Source organism: Saccostrea echinata, unplaced genomic scaffold, assembly GCF_033153115.1.
Source record: "Saccostrea echinata isolate AGI-Se365-2 ecotype Australia unplaced genomic scaffold, CSIRO_AGI_Sech_v1 ptg000022l, whole genome shotgun sequence".
NCBI lineage: Eukaryota > Metazoa > Mollusca > Bivalvia > Ostreida > Ostreidae > Saccostrea > Saccostrea echinata.
In genome coordinates this window covers 4,116,754-4,140,890 of record NW_026889771.1, presented here as the reverse complement: position 1 = coordinate 4,140,890, position 24,137 = coordinate 4,116,754, and the positions used below count along the sequence as shown (strand labels likewise).

General features: G+C 32.9%; 1 protein-coding gene across 1 annotated transcript; it reads left to right on the top strand.

The window, feature by feature from the left end:
* The first annotated feature begins 14,745 nt into the window (after positions 1–14,745).
* On the top strand, positions 14,746–22,981 carry LOC133190254 (reticulocalbin-2-like). Its single transcript, XM_061325764.1, has 6 exons — positions 14,746–14,999; positions 16,622–16,798; positions 17,052–17,199; positions 17,621–17,786; positions 21,450–21,645; positions 21,934–22,981. Exons 2-6 carry the CDS (start codon positions 16,627–16,629, stop codon positions 22,209–22,211), a joined length of 960 nt encoding a protein of 319 aa, XP_061181748.1. The 5' UTR covers positions 14,746–14,999; positions 16,622–16,626; the 3' UTR covers positions 22,212–22,981.
* Positions 22,982–24,137: the final 1,156 nt, after the last annotated feature.

Genomic DNA, 24,137 nt, shown 5'->3' with positions numbered 1-24,137 from the left:
TTTTCTTTCATTTATTTGGATCTTCGTTGTTTTTGGATTTATTCGTCACGTTTACTGTTTTCCTCTTATATACATTTGTTTATATATCAGCTCAAAGTCCATTGAAACAATACAAATCGGGAGCAGAGCATCCACGGACCTCTAAAAACATCAGGGATGGGATCAGGTGCCATGGAGGAGTGAGCATCCCTTACCGACCGGTCACACCCGCCGTGTGCTTCTTGTCATGACTGGGAAAAAAAGAAAAAAATCAGTAGACATTTTAATGTGCTAATAATGGCCTTACAATTTGTATGAAAAATGTCAGTCAGCATTTGACTTAATGATAGGTTGTATTTGCTGGCAAGGTCATTGTATCGACCATTAAACTTGCAAAATAATGACTTCAAACGAGACTGTTGATATCCTTGTTACATCAACTTGTTTGTCAATAGATTGCCTCGTTTTAGAAATTGTTCATAGGTAGAGCTAGCTCTTGCGTATCGAATCAACTGAGAGACAAAAACGTCATATGCAGGTGATAAGGTATACTGCTGTATAAGTAAAAGGGAGGTTGACGATTGAAAAATTAAAGTCATCATAAAGCTTTGTTGTTAGGTTACATTTATGTCTTTTTCTAGTAAAATATCCAAATATGAAACAGATGTGTCAGACTTTGTGTTATCTTATTATTTCAAGTCGACATATGAATGGAAGTAACTATTGTTAATTAATAATACGTCGTCGATATATCTAAATGTTAATCTGAAAGCCACAGCTTCTCATGTAGAAGTTTTTGAATACATTCTGCTTCATATGAATACAAAAATAGGTCTGCTAATAAGGGGGCGCAATTGGTACTTATGGGAATTCCAACAGACTGTTGGAAGACCTGATCTCCAAAAACTACATAGATATCGTCAATCAGAAACTCAAGCATCTTTTTAATATCAACTTCAGAGTACTTGTATGCACAATCAGAATGTTTTTTAACAAATTCATTTTGCAACTGACCAATGACAAGGTAAGTATATTTACGAGTTCCATTTTTATCTAAAAAAAGAAAAGCTGTCTATGATGTCAAAAAGCCTAAATTTTAATTTTTCATGGGGAATGGCTGTATATAGTGTTGAAAAGTCGTACGTTTTAATGTTATTGATTTCCGTAAAATTTTGTGATTTCAAATTTTCTAAAAGTTCCTTGGAGTTTATAAGTATCCACATCTGATTTACACCACTTCTCGAGTATACTGTTGTACAGTACTCCTGAAGTTTCTCCTTCACTGTTGTAAGTATTTTAGTGAGGAGTAAAGAAATAGGCTTTGTAGAACATTTACTGGAACCCGCTATGTATCTTTGTTTGTAAGGATTTTTATGGAGTTTTGGAATCCAGTATAGGTATAAGTCAAATTCATTTTAATTGTTGGGAATAATAAAAATAGTAAAACTGACATATGGTTTTGAAGAAGTTCCTCCTTAGAAAGGGAGCTATGGGTATAAGTAGGATTTGATTCTAATAAAACACAAAATTCACAATGTCTTTACTTCCTTTTTTCTACATGCTCTTCCAGTGATACCTGTACCTAAACCAGCCAATAATAATCACCAAGACTTACTGCATACGTCAAGCAGAGTATGAAATTCTGTCTCCATCAGATACCAATTCCATATTTTAACTACGGTTCCATACGAAAATGTATATCTCTTCCTTTTATGGAAACAAATATTGCTTTAATAATGAGAGTACTTTTTATGCAGGTTTTTGTGTTGAATGTATTAGTCCCAAAATAAAGGCAATCAAATGTTCTAAACACATCTGAGATTGTTATTAACAAACTCGTGATATCAATACGTTTCCACTAAATACTGTTATTAGAAACGTACATCATATCGTGCATGTCAATTTAGATCTTGTTAATATTTAATTATTTCAAGACCTTTTCTATAATCATTACTTGACTTCCTGTTTGCAAATTTTGTTATAATGAATTAAATCTGTATAACAGATTTCTTAAATTCGTTATAACGAATTCAAAAAATTGTAATAACGAATTAAATTCGTTAAAACGGATTCTTAAATTTGTTTTAACAAATTAAATTCGATATAGCAATTTTTGAATTTGCTATAACGAATTTAATTTGTTATAACAAATTTTTTGACTTCGTTATAACGAATTCACAAATACTTTTTTATAGGCCCCAACTGTCGAACTGGATAAAACGACTTTAATTTCTTTATTACAATTTTTAGAACTTGTTTTAACGAATTTAACTCGTTATTAAAAACGAATTTAATCTGTTATAACAAATTTTTGAATTCGTTATAAGGAATTCAACAAATTTGTTATAACAAATTTAATTTGTTATAACAAATTCAAAAATTGTTATAACGAATTTAATTTGTTAAAACAAATTTTAGAATCTGTTTTAACGAATTTAAAAATTATAACGAATTAAAAAAAAATTGTTTTAACAATTAAATTCATTTTAACAAATCCGACAATTCGTTATACCGAATTCAAATATATTTTTGATAGGTCCTCAATGGGCTTCCGTATAAAAGAAATTTTTTAAAGTTAAAGATTAATTTGAAGAACATGAAATTTCGGGCATGTCTAATTATTAAGATACATTATGCGAATACAAACCAAGGAGCAACACCCATAAATATGTACGGTACCAACAGTGTCAAAAATACAGAAGAAGTGCATGAGGTCAATCCAGAAGGCGAGTAATAACTTGAGATTATATAATATCAAGAGCCTCGAATTTTGTCCGCATCACACTGAATTCATATTATATTAGTGTGTTCTAAATCTTTTCATGGTAGGTCTAATTCAGTTAATACAATATCGATGACTTTTATATCATACATTACTTCTACTACATGAAAAGTGTCATTTGACCCCGAAGAAAACTAAATGTCCTTTCTAAATATATCTTTAACTTTTTTACTTTTGCGGAAATTTGATATTAACGAAGAAAATGGAAATAGAATTTTAATAGGATGTAAACATTACATGTATGTACATTTATTTCAAATCACATTTTCCGAATAAAAAACATTACAATACACTGTATATACAAGCAGCACTAAGTCTTCTTTAAAGTTTTGCAATATGTTAAACGAGCATGCAATTTTTGTTCACCAGATTTTATATTATGTCCACTGAATTATATGTCAGGGACTGCATTTTTGGCTTCATTCCATCGACCAGTTTCTGTGTGTCTTTTCAGTTTTATCTTAACCTATCTGATCTCAAACTGGATACACGTATCTTGAATTGAAAAGTACGATATGATAAATGTCGGAGATGAAAACTTTAAAATGTCGGAAATGAAAACTACAAAATGTCGGGAATGAAAATTCTCAATATTTTTAAAAAAAAAATTCCGGAAATGAAATGCAGCCTTATATATTCGGTGTAAAAACTCGATTTCTCTTTGCCGAAAGGAAAATAACGGGTTTAGACAACATAAAGACTGTCAAACTTTGAAATGTGTTATTGGTAAACTATTTAATATGAATCATGCTAACACATTTCGAAACTCTGTTTTTGTGAATCAACAGTACATCGCTTTGATGATCAATCGGTATAACAGACTCTGATAGAAAATATTCTTCTATATGTATATCCCGTGTAGGCGATCGTTAGATCTGGAGATATAGGATTCATAGAAAAATGGCGAAGTCGAGGTTTCCAGCTGGGATTCATTAGGACAAGTGGTCGAACGTAAACTGAAAATCAATCGACTTGATTGGTTGTCATTATGGTTGGAAAAATGTGTATTCAACAGGTATTGACATCTCGCACATCTAAGCATGCATGTATAAGGTAAGGATTAAACCACGAAACACCTATCACAGGATATTTCATTTAATAAATCAACATCTTTTATCTCAGATCGAGCTGAAATGGTTTGTCAAATGTACAGATAGTTTTGCAGCTTAAGAAGAGTTCAAGTGCAAATTCCATTTTAAAAAAGTAATCCATTGCTAGCATATCTTCCTGGCATGGATTACTTGTATATCAAGGATCCTTTTTTATTTGATATCTACTCATATACATGTAGCATAAATGTAGGACTCAAAATTGCAAAAAAGTAGGGGTCAGTGTGTACAGTATATCTTACTAAGCGACGGTACAAACCAAATTAATTTTAGATCACAGGCCTTTCAGCTGACAAAACTAGGGTACATATTTTAAATTAACGACTCTCTTGGTTAATATGGTTTGATATTCACCAGACAAATATCCATATTGACCGAGGCTTCACCAAGCGAAGCCGAGGTCAATATTGATATTATTCTGGTGAGTATCAAACCATATTCACCACCAACAGAGTCCATAAAATATTTTGTTTTACTTTTAAAAATTGTTTCCTATATGAATCTTTACGTTAAAAAGTCTGACATTTCCAATGTTTTACTGAGCGGTTCATTGAAAATCGATGTTTGACCGCTGAGTGAGATATTGGACCTGTCGATGAGATATTGGACCGCTACGTCGGACTATAGGCGGGACCGAGTTTAACCGCAGTGCCGGTGTAACGACGAAAAGTGACCCCCGTAGAATATTGACCAGGGGGTCAAATTTCTACGTAGAAAAATGATCCTGGGTCAATATTCCACGACAAGTGAGGTCATTTTTCGACCGTAGAAAACCCTTCCAGGCCGGTATTCTACGAATTTTCTCACGTTGAAAAATGACTCCCGTGGAAATCTGACCCCCCCCCCCCTACCTTTTCACAATATTATATAATAAAACCTGTTTAAAACCCTTAAGAAATGAGATATGATACGCGTTAATTTTTTCCCCAAGAAAATTTCAACATACATGTGGACGGGTGAGAAAAGAAAATTTTTTTTTTTAAAGTTGGCTTTGGCTTGTCTCAAAATCATGCACAGCAGTTATAGAATTTCTAACATGTTTTCTACCTCCTTCCCCAGTCCTTTTCATAATTTAAGGAGGAATGCCACACCAAAATTTTTTTAATAGATCTTTAAGGCATCCCTTTTAAAGTATGGTTTCAGCATTTAAAGACTGATATTAGATCTTTATTTAATACGATTTTTGGGGGTATTTTTTCTGAGAAAATAAAAAAAAATGTTTTATTTGCAAAGATGCTTATCAAAAAAAAATCAAATTTGTTGTAAATCGGAAAAGTCTTTCACTCATGTACACAACCTTTCTTAGACCCAAATTAGAATATGCTTCCTTGGTGTGGGGTGGATGTAATGTAGGCGATAGCGAAAAATTAGCTCTTAACTCTATTAGCTTCTAAAGATGCACTATACTTTGAAACTGGGTGGGAACCATTACATGAAAGAAGAAAAAATACTAGATTAACTACAATGTATAAAATTTATAATAACCGAGTTCCTGAATATCTAACTGATATAATCCCAAATTTGGGTTGTAATTCATCAAGTTACAGTACGAGAAATCCATATAACTATAACATACCTAAATGCAGATTGCAAACATATGTCAACTTTCACCCCCCTTTGTTATTGACGAATTGAACTCAGTACCTCTTATTGTAAGAAATTCTTCCTCATTGTCAATTTTCAAATATTCCATTTCTTACAATAAACCTATGCCACCCTCTTATTTCAGTTACGGAATTCGACCTTAAATATACCGATATTACATACAAGGCTTCGACACAACTGTGTGCTTAATAGCGATCTTTTTCGATGTAATGTAATTTTGAGTCCCCTATGTTCTTGTGGAAGAGTGGAGGATACTCATTATTTCTTTTCATGCAAAAAATATACAGAGGCCAGATAAGAATTTTTTGACACATTTCTGCGAATGGGAAAATTACATACTGTTGATACTAACACTTTACTGTGGGGAGATGAAACGTTGAACGATGAGAAAATGAATACCTATTTTCCACTGTACAAACATTTATTAAAAAGTCAGGTTGTTTTAGTTGATACAATTATTACTTTGTACGAATTCTATACAGCTTGTGTATTATATAAGAAATATATTATACTGAGTATTGTTCCCCTTATTATTATGCTTTTCTGTGTTTATTCATTTTAAGCTGAAACCCATATATGTAACTATGTTTGGTATAATTTATATGTAGGGAAAGGGCGTATTAAGTTTTTAGAACTTTTGCCCAATCCCATCTTTAAAGTTAATAGACAATAAAATACGTTCAAATTAAAGATGCTTTATGGTTTAAAATTTGCTATTAATAAATGCATAATATGAATGTCTAATAAAATGTGTAAAGAGAGGTTGAACAGACATTTTAATTTTTTAAATTAATTATTATTTATGAATATAAAACACATAATTTGTAAATATTTTGTACCTCTTGATAAAATCTTCATAAAACTAGTCACAACTAGAGAGAATATGTTAATCATATTTTAAAAAGAAATTGAAATGAAATTGCTAAATTTAAGGGAAAATAATAATTTCAATATTTGGATCAATCCCGATCAAAATGAAATTGATCCCGATCAAAATTAACACAAAATAAATAAAATAATAATTATCGTCCTCTTTATGTATTTACCTCTAAGAAATCTATCTGATTGTCAAGTTCAATTACCTTTTAATCCGTATCACACCTAAACAAACTAGTATTCTTGTCAAAATGTTATTTATTTCCAATTATCACAAAATTCTGGTTGAGATCAGTTTAAATTTCGATCGGGATTGGCCAAAATAAAAAAAAAATTTTTTTTCTAAAATTTGGCATGGAATTCTATATATGACAGCCATGTGCTTACTGCCAATTGCCAGCTGCTTACTGCCAACTGCTCACTACTTACTGCCAACTGCTCACTGCTTACTGCCAACTGAGAGCTGATTATTGCCAACAGCGAGCTGCTTATTGCCAACTGCTATTATAGATGATATTGCGTGTTTTGTTATCTTTAATACGCATGCTTGATAGCAAGGATATTACAATAATTACAAAAAATTGGCGGATTCAGGAGTTTTTAAACGGTGAATGCGAGGAAGGAATTAAATAGGAGGAAAGAGTATTTCCCCTTAATTAAATACAAAACATTTACTTCCCACATTTCCTTGCAGGCAAATAATTCAATAGCTATTTTGACGGGGGAGAAATTAAAGGTTTATATAACGTCAAAAAACAATTGGGGGGGGGGGGGGTCGGTGGGGGGAGGAGGGGTAGTGCACAAACTTTAAGTAGGATCTTGGGTAACATTGTTGATAGATGCATTTATACTAGATATACTAATGAAAAATCATAATAAAAGGCATTTTATTCTATGCAAAAACAGTTTATCTTATCTTTCAATGCCCCCCCCCCCCCGGAACAACTCAACAGAAATCCCTTGACAAGTAATAAAAAAGGTCACATGAGGTGTCATTATTGAGGGTGCACTACTGTATAGTATATGTTGGCAATTTACTGGGGACTACCCCACCCCCAATGTTTTTACAGATCTGACATTAGGCATACCGGTAAAAACGATTTAAATAAGATACATATAAAAATTCACAAATACAGGTACTTTTCATAGGTAAAAAGAAACACTAGAGGATAGTGAAGCATACCCCCCCCCCCCCCCAAACCGCGAGTCAAAACGCTATTAGATTATTTACCTGCAAGGAAATGTGGGAATTAAATGTTTTGTTTTTAAGAGGAAATGTTCCTTCTTCCATTTTACTCCTTCCTCGCCTTCACATTTCAAAAATTTTTAAATCCGCCAGTTTTTGTTATTATTGTAAGAACTACGCACCCTTAAGAAAGCCTATAAGGATCAATCTACATGTATGAAGAAAAAAATTTAAAAGGCGTTATAACGCCTTTTCAAAAGGCGTTATTACGCCTTTCTAAAAGGCGTTATAACGCCTTTTAAATTTTTGTTTCTCCATAGATTGATCCTTATAAGCTTTCGTACACCCAAACTCTCGATTCCAGGCTACATTTTACATCCATTTAAATATAAAGGGCAATTCGGCCATTAAAACTTGTTTGAATGCAAAGAAAAGTTCATTAACAATGGATTAATGATTCCAGTGTCAAAAAGTTAATTGCTCTGATGAAAGGGGTAGAAAAATTTATCAGTTGAAATCAGGCTTTAAAAATTCACCTGCAGATTTTCAAATACTTCAACATGTCAAATTGATAAAGTACATTTATTTTTATTTGTTATTTCATTCATTTGAAATTGGTAATAAAATGATTATTTTCCTGTTTTTAGTCGGTAAACATATACTCCCCTCACCCCCCCCCCCCCCGGGGGGAAACAACAAACCTTTGGTATGAATTTGTGAAATTCATGATACCTGTAAAGAGGAATTGTTGTTTCATGGAGGGTGTTTTGAAAATGAATTTCCGTTTACCGTTGTTTTCTATTGTGAAAATCACAAGTTTTACCAAAATTAAAGACATCTCTCTTTGTTTTCCCAATAAGTTATGTTTTACGAAAATTCCCATAAATATCTATATAAATATGAAAAATCATTCAAATGTGTTAACTTTTGAAAACTTTGAACTTGGAGGTTGTTTGCAGAACAATACGTCGTTCGCCGTTCTTTTCTTGCATTGGATTTATTCAAGCAAGCGTATTAACGTAAATTAAAGATATTAAAGATAACAAAACACCCAATATCATCTATAACCAGTAGCAGTTGGCAGTAAGTAGCTGGCAGTCGGCAGTAAGCAGTGAGCAGTTGGCAGTAAGCAGTTGGCTGTCGTATATGGAATTCCATAATTTGGCATTTTCATTTTAATTTCTTTTTAAAATATGATTGTCTAGCATATTCATTGTAGCTGTGAATTGTTTTTTGACTATATTATTCACATAGGTTTCGAAAATATTTACAAATACTGTGTTTTATTTTCATAAATAATTTTTTAGTAAAAAAATTAAAATGTCCAGCTTGCTTTTGTTTACATATTTTATTAGATATTCATTTTCTGCATTTATTAATAGCAAATTTTTAATTCTAAAACATCTTATTTGCAAATAAACCTTTTTTTCATTTTCTATGAAAAATTGGGAAAAAGTCTTATAAATTGATTGAGAGCTAATATCGGCCTTTTAATGCTGATACGATAGTTTCAGGGGGATGTCTTAAAGATCTATGAAAAAAAAAGATGTGTTTGTGAAACACTGATGCCCCGTATGGCAGCTTATGGCGAAGGTTTAAGTTTCTCAAATGCAAGTCAAAATCCAGGCCAAAAGATAAAAAATGTTAAATTTGAAAGCCCTAGGTGCGACTGTTCAAAAGTTATGGCGAAGGTTAAAGTTTTTTTAAAAGTAAGTAAAATATCAAGGTCAAGGTCAAAGATGTTGGTATCCAAAGGAAGGTCTTGTCACAAGGATTACATATGTAAAATATGAAAGCCCTAGCACCAACCATTCAAAAGTTATGGCCAAGGTTAAAGTTTTTCGAAAGTAGGTCAAACTCCTAGATCAAGGTCAAAGGGTCAAAGTGGTTGGTATCCAAAGGAAGGTCTTGTCACAAGGATTACATATGTGAAGTATGAAAGCCCTAGCACCAACCATTCAAAAATTATGGCCAAGGTTAAAGTTTTTCAAAAGTAGGTCAAACTCCTATGTCAAGGTCAAAGGGTCAAAGTGGTTGGTATTCAAAGGAAGGTGATGTCACAAGGATTATATATGTGAAGTATGAAAGCCCTAGCACCAACCATTCAAAAGTTATGGCCAAGGTTAAAGTTTTTCAAAAGTAGGTCAGACTCCTAGGTCAAGGTCAAAAACTCAAAGTGGTTGGTATCCAAAGGAAGGTCTTGTCACAAGGATTACATATGTGAAGGATGAAAGCCCTAGCTCTAACCGTTCAAATGTTATGGCCAAGGTTAAAGTTTTTAAAAAGTAGGTCAAACTCCAAGGTCAAAAGGTCAAAGTTGTTGGTATCCAAAGGAAGGCCTTGTCACAAAGAATACACGTGTGAAGTTTGAAACCCTAAGCACCAACTGTTCAGAAGTTATGGCCAAGGTTAAAGTCTCATAAAATTTTGCAAAAGTGGGTCAAACTCCAAGGTCAAGGTCAAACGGTCAAATATGATGGTACCCAAAGAAAGGTCTTGTCACAGGGAATACACATGTGAAATATGAAAATCATAGCTCCAACCAATCAAAAGTTATGGGCAAGGTTAAAGTTGACAACAGACAGACAGACAAACAGATAAACAGACAAACAGATAAACAGACAAACAGACAGACAGGACAAAAACAATATACCCCCGGGATCTTTCGATCCAGGGGCATAAAAATTTGGTGTGGCATTCCTTCTTAAATTCTTCCTTCAGACTTAGAATTAAATGCTTACTTCAAGTGTTTTACAATTTATAAACTTTATCTCTATAATGTTATGTACAGTAAATGTAGATTGAGGAGGGTTCCTATGCGCGACAGAGGCAACTTTGGAGCAATTTTTTAAGCCCACAATTCGCTTGACTTTTTTTTTGGATTGATTGAATGGCTCTATTACTTAAGTGAATGATTTTAATTTTCCCAGAAGCTTTGCTAGGATCTGTAATAAGGTGAACACTTACTCAAATTACGTTGATAGCCAAACGGTTAATCATTTAACACTGTACATTCAAAACCGTTTAGTAGAGATCAATGGTTAGCAGAGTAGAACCATACAACAAGTAAAGATTATACATAGTTTTATTAAGAGTACGTATTTGAACAAACACCAAACGAACCTTTATATGCAATAAGAAAATATGAAATGCCGGGTAATGCGTAGAAAACGAGTGAGTCATGATGCAAGTGCATTTTGGTTAACATTGAAAGCAACGACATGATGTCTGAACAAGATAAAAATTATGAAAATATAGTAAACTGAACGCATACAAGGGAAAAGGATAGTGAATGTCAAACCCTTATTACATACTAGATCAAATAAAGGATATTTATAGACCTCCTCTCTGCATGTGGATAATTTAGGGCATTAGCCGCACATCTATTTTTCATAACGGTACAACAAATAATATCCAACTTAGATTTCAAGCTGACGTATGTTCCTTGCATGTTAGTGAGCATATAAATATTGTTTCCAAGCATATAAAATTAAATGCGCAAACATATAACGCAATGAACAAATTGTGAACAGGGAAGCAGTATTTTCTGTTGTTTGAAGTTATCGCCCTTATAATTTTAAATTACATTCATTTTTTTGCAAAAATAAACAAATTTGCCAAATCCAATTTAAAGTAAAAAGATCAAGAATAAACATTTTATAATTCTTTTATAATAACTGTAAGAATTTTGTCTTTTTTTCTAGAATAAGTATTTTTTCATCAATTTTATTGTAAATAACTTTGAAACATTTATGTATTATGCATATATTTAGTTTTTTTCACACGGCGTATTAATAAATGAGTCAGACAGTCAAAAAAGAAATAAAGAGAGGTAGAAAGTGGAGAGAGAGAGAGAATGTGTGTGTGTCTGTGTAGAGAGATAGAGAGAGGGGAGGGAGTGGAGAGGGAGTGGGGAGGGAGTGGAGGGAGAGTGGGGAGGGAGTGGAGAGAGAGAGTGGGGGAGAGAAAGAGTGGGGAGGTAGAGGGGAGGGAGAGGAGAGAGAGGGGGAGGGAGTGGGGAGGTAGAGTGGAGAGAGAGGGGGAGGGAGTGGAGAGAGAGAGTGGGGGAGAGAAACAGTGAGGAGGGGAGGGAGTGGAGAGAGAGGGGGAGAGAAAGAGTGGGGAGGTAGAGGGGAGGGAGTGGAGAGAGAGAGGGGAGGGAGTGGGGAGAGAGGGGGAGAGAAAGAGTGGGGAGAGTGCGGGGAGAAAAAGTAAGGGGAGAGAAAGGATGGGGGAGAGAGAGAGAGAGGGTGTGGGAAGAGGGATAGTTGATGATATTACTGTGTATAGATTTGTGTAAAACACCTCTCTTTTTTTTAATGTAAAAAACCTCATTATGTGAAGGCTTTCTTGACACTAGTAAACAACAAAAGACACATGTAAAAATTTTGAGCTAATCACGTTTTGTGCCCCTGATATCGAAGATCACAGGCATATTGATTCAGTCTTGTGTGATATTTTTAACATTTATTTATTTCACATATTTAATCTTCCCTATATTTTTATGAGAAGAAGTTTGAGACTTCATTCATAGAAATCGAAAGATACTAGTAATTATGAGATCAAATTTCCTTAACAATCGCCCTTTTTAAAACAAATTTAATTGGGAAGAGTTTTAAAACGTTAATCTTTCTTATAGCTTATGAAGAAGAAAGAAGACTTTATTTTGATTTTTTGCACGTTTAGATAATTAAAACTGTGGAAACTGAAAATTTTTAAGGTATTATTACTAAGGTATTCCATCCCTAATAGCAAAAAATTCAATGAAATTGAATACATATCAGATGTGTAGATGTTGAATACTCAGTATATTATACATAATTCCCATTTATTATTATAAGAATGGAAGGATGGCATGTGTCCTAATTTTTTTATCATGAATTTTGGTAAGAGTTATCTATAAAAAAATAATCTTAAAAACTTATCTGGTAAAAAACCGTTTTCAATTGTCATTCTATTTCTAATGTTTAATGCATCTTTCTACCACAATATTTATTGATGTTATTATTCGAATTTTTAAAAAAAATTCTTGTATTTAAACATATTTTATTGAAACATAATCAATAGGATTGGACACAAGTTTTACCAACTTAGAATTGTCCTCTCCAACATAAACAAAATGGCATATACATAAATTCTTGTCCCCATAGACTTCAAAACAATTTTTGTTAATTAATTGCTGCTTAGTAAATTACATTTTTGAAACTTTCTCTTGGTAAATCCTTTTGTACTATAAAATGCTTTAATTTAATATCAAAGTATTATGTACATGATGAACATTTAAGGATAGAGAATTTGGTCCTATTAGAAATGGAACCCTTAAATGTGATAAAACAAATCAAAGAAAACGCGTATTCTTAGTCTAATAGTCAAAGAACATCATTATAGCCTTGTTATGTTTTCTTTTAATTGGGATAAACCACCTTGTATTATTTATGTAAAGTATGGTAATACCTTTTAATTTTGTTATTTAAACTTTAAAGCTTTAAGAAATGAAGACTTCATATCCTAAGACTTAGTGATTTTAATTACCCCTATGTATTTGCCTAACAAAAAATTTCTTTACAAAACCATATTTTATCAAAAAAATAACAGAGGGTCATTATTCTACGGTGTCATTTTTCTACAATCCACACGGAGAAAAATGACCCAAAGGCCATAATTTTTACGAAAACGTGGGTCACTTTTCTACGTAGAATATTGACCAGGGGGGGGGGGGGTCAAATTTCTACATAGAAAAATGATCCCCGGTCAATATTCTACGGGGGTCACTTTTCGTCGTTACACCGGTAAAGGTTTACATTAAAGCTGAACACGATTCGTGAAAGGAATGTGTCCGCCATATTCGATTGGTCTCTCGCTATATCTGAGGGCCCCTGTATAAAGCCGCTCATTTAGTCAATGTTTAGTGTAATCACTGGTGCAGACGGACGTATGCTATACAGCACTCGGTACAAAAAATAACTGTGTACTTCTTCTAATGCAGCAGAGTAAGATACCAAAGAAAATTACAGCAGTTACACAGGTCAGTGCAGTATACAAACAAACACACATACACGTTACTGCAATAAAATGTAAACAACGGTAATACAAGATGACCAGCAGAAACACGGGTCGCCATTCCACACCGATACCCGTGACAATAGTCAGGTGTAACGAATGCGAAGAGTATACCCCGGTGCTGATATCGTAGATAGTAATATCGAAAATGACGTATGCCTATATTTACGACTCGTGTTCAGCTTTAAGGAAACCAGTACAAGATACATTTGTAAATAAAATAAAATAAACAGAGGATATTCAATGTTTTGTAGATGAATATGAAATTTATTTCACGAGTGGGACAGGATTTTTTTTTTATATTTTCACGAGTGCGAAGCACGAGTGAAAATATCAAAAAATCCTGTCTCACGAGTGAAATAAATTCCATATTCATCTACAAAACATTGAATTTTCTGTTTATTACATTTTCTTTGATTTTCGTTTGCCTCTGTCTTTTCTTAACACATTGTCATAGCTAGGCTTGACGTCATATTTGAGCGGATGAGACGTCATAGCTTAGCAGTTGTGAGATTGAAAACATTACCTAGCATGGATTTTAGCAACATATTTGGGAAGAAATTTGCAGTTTTAGCTCTATGAAGATGTTTAATTACTATCTCTATCTTATGACAGGCCAGAAATTATTTTTTACTTACTTTGATATCCTTTCACACTGTGAGAGAATATCATTTTGGTATCCTTTCACACTGTGAGAGAATATCACTTTTATTCAATAAATAAATCACAGTATTTCACTGTTGAAAATGTAATAAAAGGTATAACAAAACATTAAATTGACTGTGTTCTTGGGAAAAATGCGTATTGTCGACCCTCAAACCAAACCTTCATTCTAACGGCCCCAGGCAAACAGTTTGGTTCTTGGGTCCAACAAAACGTATGTTACCCTCAAACCCAGTCAATAAATGTCAATAAATCCTATTCTATTCGATTCTATTCTATTCTATTCTATGTATATTGTTATACTTTTGAAAAAACATGCAGTCAGCGTTGTGGCCCATGTGCCTCTTGTTAAATGTTATAATTATGGGGGGATGTATTTATTATTAAGTTGAAATATCCAATTTTTTTTTTAAATTTCATTTTTTTTCATCAGATTCAGAAGGAGTTGGACATATATATATGACCTATGACAACACATCGGAATGTGTTGTGGTACGATTGAAACTTCACCTGTCGATTTGTCACAGCTGCAACAAACAAAAAAAATGTGATCTTTGTACTCAGAACCTCAAATCAGCCTTGGCCACGTGTAAAAATACTCACTGTAGCCTTTATAATTAGAATAAACACGTTGGCGCTATTTCGACATCTCTCAATTTAGTATTTTCATTTGATTCCTGAGGTATTGGAACTGTCTATTACAGAGGAAGGTCGGACTAAAACATTTTCTTACAGAAACGTGAGTATTTGATGCATTTTTCTTATTTCCCATGTGATGACAATTGATATTAATACTGTGGCTACTTGAAAAAAAACTATCTTGTGTCTACCTGTTTTACTCTAGATCGTTAAAATAGCGCTTTTATAGCATTTTCCTCTTTGACTTAACGTTTTTACTGATTACGACACGCCCCCTTTAAAAAAAATGATTTAATATTATAATCAAGAATGCATCTTGATTGTTAGGAATCCAGACTTTGACATTTTGTAGTTTTATTTTAAATATTTTAAAAAAAAAATATTTATTGGTCTAGTTGATGTGTGTACTTCAAGCTAAATACATGTGGCCAGATCTTGGACCAGACTGCTGCAAAGGAAAATTCAACTTTAATAATGTTTATCACTTTAATAAAAAAAAAATGTATTACTTAATACTATTAAGTAAATCAGGGATGGACATAAACTTTCAGATCCATTTGCGCTTTGAATAGGCAAGTAAACTCGAACTTTGACTTGTCCAAATGTTAAACTTAGTTGGCCAATTTTAGAAGAACAAAAATAACTCGTAACTCCATTCCTTCTTTTTTTCAATAATTCAAGATGCAGGGTTGGGACACTGAAGGATGATGAAAATATGCTATTATAAAATAACAACTCATATTAAAGAAAAAAGTTGAGTCCATTTGTTCATTTTCAGTTTGTATCCCCCAAAATACAGTTACTATGAAGCATATCATGATCAAAATAAGTCATATGCAACATATTTAGTCTAAATTCTTCTGAAAGCAATCAAATAAATTACATCATAAATTTTATTTTGTAATAAGAATGTAAGAAAATAGTCAGATTGAAAGTGTTTTCCAGTATTCCTATTTTAACCAACATTGAATTCAATTTCATACAGGAAACAGAATAAAGAATATTATTGTTGAATGAATGTTGATACAAAAAAATTTGCTTTGTGATGAAAATCAAGTGAATATTCAATTCATTATGATTATATTTATGAAATGTTTCAATAAAATAGTCACTTGCCCAACTGAATAAGTAAACTGAAAGTTTCACTTGTCACAGGCAATCAGGCAAGTGGTCATGTCTATCCCTGTGAATGTCAATCTTATGCTAATTTTTTTTAAAAATGTCATTAGCAGGTAAAAAATACAATGTAGAAGCTTAAAAATGATTGCTAATCAATACTTGAGCATTTACGCAAAGGTACATGTAGCATGGTTTGAGATCTATAGTATACTTGTATTTTGCCATTGATTACGCAGTGAACAGATGTGAACGTAATGGATTTAAAAGAAAACCAGTTCTGTAAAGAAAAAAATTACAGGTCAATATATCAGAATTGTAAGGTGTAGCAGGTGCAATGGATTAATTCACTGACATACATTCTCCCTGATAAATTATTATTGACAATATACATGACATTCGAAATATTATGTCAAAAACAACAAGGGTAAGTCAATAGTCAGAGGACCATAACAATTAATTTTTAGTACTCTAGTAAAATCTGTTCTTAAGATACTTGTATGTAATTTGGTGTATATAAGCTTTTCTTTCGTAGAGCCTATTTTATTCTTTAAAACACACAATGAATGTTGTCAATTAAATGTTCTTTTCTTACATGTTATACAGGAGCGATGGATATGAGATTTGTGTTAATTGGTGTTTTACTGTACGTGGTACAGACCGTGCTGTGTGTTAAGGAGGAAGCAGCACATGGAGCCCATGGCAAAGATCACAACCCGATCCATAAAGAGCACTACCATGATGGAGAGCATGACCCTCACTATGATCACGAAGCCATTCTGGGTAAATAATTAAAGTAGTATGGTGCTACTGGAGCATCTGACCCTTTCTCTCCTTTAATAAAACAGATAGGACATCTGGTCTATCTTATCTATACTTAACAAACACAATTACAGTATTTTCCTATTTAGTTGATTTTTAACTAAACAACAAAACCTGAGGAACATTGGAAATTTACACCATGTTTTCCTACAGCTTAAAAGTATCTTGTTCACACATGTGTTCTTAGTCTGTTACTATGGATCTATTTTTGCAGGTGACAGACAGCTGGAAAAGGAATTTGACGAGTTGGAGCCTGAGGAAGCCAAGCGAAGACTTGGATTACTGGCTAAGGAAATGGATAAAAATAAAGATGGATATGTGTCCAAGGAAGAACTTGTTGACTGGATTATGAACTCCTTCCGGTACTTTTAAAACTGCTTAAATTTAAGACTTGAAATAAGAGAAAAAAAGTTCATTTTTGAAAGTGCCTATGCACTTTGAATGTTGAGTGAGAATATCAGATGTCATGTAATTAAATAAGATGACTGTGAATGTTGAATTAGAATTTCAGATGTCATATGAATAAGATAAATGTTAAATTTTCTAGTGAATCCCCACTTATAATCTTTTTCTTTTGAAGTAATGTGTAAATAATTTTGAACTGGCCAAGAAACAAAGTACCTATGATCTATTGGTGATATATTCAAAGTCACACTGTCTTCTTTAGCATAGCACAAAGTTGAACAATGGGATAAAGCAAGATGACCTTTAAAAAGTATTTTTGTAGCATTTTGCTGTAGATACATTACTTAATGCTTTTTAAAAAATTTTTGATTGTTTCAGTAAATTGGACATGGAAGATTCGTTAGAACAGTTTGAGGAATGCGACGAAAACAGTGACAACAAAGTCACCTGGAGAGAGTACCTCACACGACACCATGGCTTCAACATCAATGATTACAAAGACGAATATGCCACTGAAAAGGAAGCCGTGGAGGAATTCACAAAGGTCAGGAAAACAATAATTACTTCTAGAATTAATTTACATTATTTACAATTGATAAGTCAAACTCTGTGTAAATTGTTCAACATTTTTTTTTTTAAATTCATTTTGAAATGCATGTTGATCATAAAAACTTCTGATTCAGTGGTAGATAATGTGATAATACTTAAACGAATTTAAACGATGGTAAAGAATTTCTGGAAATTCTGAATACTGGAAAAATAACAATTTTTCTTATTCTACGTGGCTCAGAAAACTAAGGTAAATTCTTCATATGATTTTTTTCCATAAAAATTGGTTTATATATAGGTTTATATATTTAAATAGGGTGAAGGATGTTTTATTTTTTTATTTTAGAATTTTTTTTTTCATCTTTTTTAGGTGGCAGGTTTACAAATTTTTTATTTTCAAATAGAATGTTTTTTCTCTTTTTTAGGTCACCTGAGTCACTCAGGTGACCTATTGCTATCTGTTTTCGTCCGTCGTGCGTTGTGTGTTAACATTTGAACATTTTCAGCTTCTTCTCTGAAACCACTGAACCAATTTCAGCCAATTTTAGCATATGGCATCTATGTCTGAAGGGGAACAAAATTTGTGAATTTCATGGTCCCTGCCCCCCTGGGGCCTGAGGGTGGGGCTAAAACCACCAAAATTAATGCAATCTTTAAAAATCTTCTTCTTTACCCCTGGACATCAAGCAGTCAAACTGTTGACATGATTGTAATAAGCATTGAGCCCTCTACCAAAATTGTGAAATTCATGGCCCCAGGGTCAGGGGTTCTGGTGCTAAGGCGGGGCTATATAGATCATATAGTGAAAGTGCATTATTTCTTTGAAAATCTTCTTCTCTACTCGTGGGTATTATTTAAACAAATTAAATACATAGTTATGATAAGCAAGAGTGACTCTACTGAAAATTTGAAATTCATAGCCCCAGGGTCAGGGGTTCTGGTGGGGGGAGGGGGGGCTACATAGATCATATAGTGAAAGTGCATTATTTCTTTGAAAATCTTCTTCTCTACTCCTGGGTATTATTTAAATAAACTAAGTACATTGTTATGATAAGCAAGAGTGACTCTACCAAAATAGGATCAGGGGTTCTGATGTTAGGGTGGGGCTCTATTTTTTATATAGTGAAAATGCATCAATGCTTTAAAAATCTTCTTCTCTGCTCCTGGGTATTATTTAAACAAAGAAAGTACATTGTTATGATAAGCAAGGATGCCTCTTCCAAAATTGTGAAATTCATGGCCCCAGGGACAGGGTTTCTGGTGCTAGGGTGGGGCTATATAGCTCCTATAGTGAAGGTGAATTATTTCTTTGAAAATCTTCTTCTCTGCCCCTGGGTACTATTTAAACAAACTAAGTACATTGTTATGATATGCAAGGATGCCTCTTCCAAAATTGTGAATTTCATGGCCCCAGGGTCAAGGGTTCTGGTGAAAAGGTGGGGGGGGGGGGGCTCTATTGATTATATAGTGAAAAAGCAAATTTTTTTTGAAAATATTCTTTTCTGCTTCTGGTTAAAAAGCAAAGAAGCTAAGTATATAGTTATGATGAGCAAGAGTGCTTCTTCCAGAGTAGTGAATTGAATGACCCCTGGGTCTGATGTGCTGGTGTAAGGGTGGGGCTCTTGATAATATAGTGAAAATGCATTAATTCTATTAAATAATCCTGCCTGCTCCTTAGTGTTAAGCAGATAAACAAAGTGATTACTTATGATGAGCAAACTTCTGGTCCCAGGGTGAGAGGCTCTGGTGTTTCTCGGTGGGGATGGGGGGCTCTATTGATAATATAGTGAATCTGTAGTAAAAATACATTATTTCTTTAAAAATCTTCTCTGCACTTGGGCATATCAGAGGCAAAAAGAGTAAAGGTTTTAATAAGGAAGGGTATTTTTACCAGATTTTTGAACATCTGGACCATTTGGTCAAGTTTTCTGGTCCTGGCCAGGGGGCTCTATTAATTTTTATTCTACTGAGAGGAGTTATTCCCCTTTGCCATTTACTTTTGATAATTAATCACTGTAAATAATGTACTTGAAAGGTTAATAGAATTAGAGAATTATGCAAAAATTTTTATTGTATAATACAAAAGTACTTTCATAGTTTCAATGATCAGATGGACTTGTAAGTACTGTATGTGTACTTAAAAAAGTGGGCTTCATATTTTAGCGCCTTTGGCGCAAACAAAAATGTGCTAATTCATGAATACCACTAAGAAATCATTTTTAAATACCATATATGGCACGGATGTATATAGCGCTAATTCATGATTACGCCAACAACTGCATACCCAGAGACTGCGCTAAATTTTGAATACACCAAATTATATAAACGTACAGTAATAGATAAATAAAAATGAGACAAAAATAACTTGTCTTATTAAATGTTCATCAAAGACCAAGAGAGGCTAATGTAAGAGATTTCAACAAGGAATTAAAATAGTACAGAAGCACTGATAGTTTGTTAATATACTGTATGGTGATAGTGATAAATGGGGAACAGATTAGAACCTAATTTATTAACTGTTAATGAATACTACACTAATTATTTTGTTGATCCTGATCTCCCTATTTTTCTTGCTTTTGGGCAACAAAGCTTCACCATTCATTTCATTTAATACTCTATGGATCCTCTAAATTGTTGTATTATACTCAGGTGACCATTAAAGCACTTGGGCCTCTTGTTTAGGTGGTACGGTGTAGGTTTACAGAATTTTTTTATTTTTAATTAGAAAAAGAGGTGTAACACCTCAAAAGTTAATTAGCAATGATTTAGTAGTCATGATACACATCCATGTCATTTTACCTCACACAAAATAATTTATATATCAAGCTTTGTGTTTGAGCACCATGTTCAAAAAAATTAAAATATTCAGAGTTGGAAAAATTCAAACTAGATAACTGCTCCCATTTTCTGTGTAGGACTTTGAATGTAATACATGTATAACAAAATTAGATTCAAAACAATTTAAATGATCAATTTTACTTTAAAGGAGTATAGTTTTATGACAAAACAATTTTATCTTTCCAGAGCTCCAGTTATTTAAGGAATGGTTTAGCACAAACAAGAACTGATTAGCTCCGGTTAAAATGCCTGTCTCACTGACAAATTTACTTGTTTGGTTTCATATCTATCTGAAAATCACCAATGCATTTTAAGTCTCTCTTTTAAAGTCTAGAATAATTTTTGATTGCATTTTTTTAAGGACCCTCTCTACACTGCACCCTAATTTCAGGGTACTTTTGTGTAGTTAGACTGACCCGCCACTTGACATAAAATAGAATACGTTGTAATCTGCACTGTATGACATAATTTAAAATAAATTCAAGTGTTCTAAACATTATATTAGACCAAGATAGATTAGTTGAAGACATTATTTGCATGTATTTTCTCCATCTGAGTAAGGAAAAGCGATTTTTTTTAATCACTACTTCATTGTCTTTGAAGATTTTTCCTGGATAAAAAAGGCAGGCTCCCTATATTAAAAATGAATTAGTTTATTTCAAAATATCCTTCTTTACGTTATATAATTTCTTTAAAGTCCAAAAAACATTTTTCATCGGTGTATAGAGGGTCCTTAAGTAAAGGGCACAATTTCATAACATCTCAAACTAGTCTGTTTGGTACTAGACCCAAGTCCATTAAAAATGTTTTGCTGTCACAGGTTCTTGATGACGATAAAAAGAAATTTGATGCTGCTGATGTAGATAAAGATGGAGCCCTGACTAAAAAGGAACATGTGGCTTTCCTGTATCCTGCAGACTTTCCTCACATGCATGATATAGAACTGGAGAGAACACTTCAGGAACACGACAAAAATGGGGATGGTACCATTACAAAAGAGGAATTCCTTGCAGACAGTGGGTGTCATTTTTACATGCATTACCAAAAACACTATGTCGGGAAGATTTTACATTTATCATGTTTCTTTTTCTTTCAGTATCCTTCAATTTTAAATTACTGGTAATTAAATTCACTACATGTAGTAAAATCTTGTCCAGTACATAAATGTTATAAAATAAAATCAAATTTATTCTGTAACTCTTAATGATAGGGCTAGGTGTACTGTATCTAGTAGATTTCTTCGGAAAATTATTAGCATCATATCTAATATCATTATATTTCCTGTTTATGCTTACAATTTACAGCTGATAAAAATGACAAGGAGCTTTTATTACTGGAAGAGGAAAGGTTTGGTGATTTTGATAAAAACAAAGATGGAGTCCTTGATAAAAAAGAGATCACAGATTGGGTGCTTCCTGACAATAACGAGGCAGCAGTCGAAGAGGCAGAGCACTTAATCGAGCGGTCGGACAAGGATAAGGACGGCAAACTGTCCATAGAGGAAATCGTCAACAATCACGAGGACTTTGTCGGAAGTCAGGCAACCAATTATGGAGAATTTCTTCCCAAGGATGAACTTTAATGATAAAATTCGGCTAAGATTATTTTTATTGATTATTTTTTACATGCTTGTTAGTATTTTTCTAGGTGAACAGTTTTTATGATACAAAGATCATTTATAATATTTACACATGGATGTAGTTTTACACAGTTCTCTAAGTTATTTTTATTAGATCATGTTTTTTTTTTTTTTTTTTTTCATACAAACATTACTCTGCCTAGTCATATTGTTTCACAGAAATAAATAAAGCAAATAATTAGGTTTAGGATTTTTTTTTATTTTCATAAAATCATTCCATGTTATGTGAAGTATATTTTTACAGATGTGTGATTGTGACATTAAATATTATTTGTAAGCTCATACAAGGTGGATATGTACTGTATGTTTTATGTACAAATAAAATTCTGTTTTAAACCTTATACATGCAGTCTTGACCAGTAACTATATTTTGTGTTCATACATATACAATCTTGACCAATAAATATTTTCTCTGTTCTTTTGCACTTTACTTACTTCATACTTTGTTAAAGCAATTTTTATTTAAAAATGAGATAAATGTAGAACAAAATTTTATCCTTCAGCTGTAAGCATATTACATGCATCTTAAATGTCTACAGTTATTAAAACCCTTAATTTTTCCCAACAGAATACAGATAATATAATATGCTTTGCTTTGAATGTGTTATGACAATGTGTTCAGCAATACAGTGTAAATTATGTTCTTGAAAGCTTCCATGAACAATATGTATTTAAAAATTCAATTTAAATTAAATGTATTACTCTAAGTATCACAGTTGTAGTTCTTAGTTCTCTGATTCTATATCATCTATACACTGACGGCAAGAAAAGATTCCTGTAAAAGTGTGTTCCCGTGAGTACGATAAATGAAACAGAGTAAAATGATGGAACATCTTGCCATGGAATATTATGTATTGTTACACCTGTAGATTGGAAGGGAAAGTTCAATGTAGACGTTATCATCAAGAACTTAGTTTTTGGTTATTTATGACAACTCTCCTTCTAATGATGTATATCACACAAAAGAAAAGAACCCCATCAGGCCTCATGATCATGGGGAAAAATTTCAGTTAAAATCAAGGTCTTGTGTTCTTTTCACCTCCTTTAATTCAGGCTTTGCAAGACTTCAGCACATCCTGTTGAATAAAAAAGTTGATACAATGAAGAAAAATTGCGCAACTTAATAAAGTATACAGTAGCATTTGATGTTCAAGTGTACTCACAACAATGACAGATATTTGTATGCAAGTACAGTCGAACTTCATTATCTTGAACACTGATATCTTGAATATATCATTATGGATATGTCGAAGTGATTTTAAAGTCCCGGTCACTTTTTCTTTATGTATTTAACCTTGATATCTCAAATCTTCATATATCTTGAGAATTTTTCTAAGGCCCATAAAGTTTGAGATATCAAGGTTTAACTGTACATGTAGAATTATTGACTACCGGTACTCAGAATAATTGAATGAAAAGAGAATGAGAGACAATATTTATATTTCAGTAATAAATTCAACATAGCTGTAACTTCAAAGCTGAGACAAGCCTTTAACTGGGTTATTTAATGGTAAAGAGTTTTTGAGACTAAAACTGGTGTGCTCTTTTCTGATTAGGCTCATGCAAACTTTTATGAGGTCAATCAGAAAGTGCATTTCCAAGCCTATCAAATTCTGTCTATACATTCAAGGGTTTTTGTGGAGTGGAGTTGCTCAGAAACTCTTGACTTGGGAAAAATACTAACCATGGCAACACCATTCATCGAAAACAAAAAGGAATAAATAGAGTTATGTATTTTAGTGTAGTCTATTTGTATACCAAGTCATAATGAAATCAGACCAAAACACTAAAAGTAGTGTTTGAGAGAATCTCACAGAATTTTTAGTAACTTTGGCAACACTGTTCATTAAAATCAAAAACCAATAAACA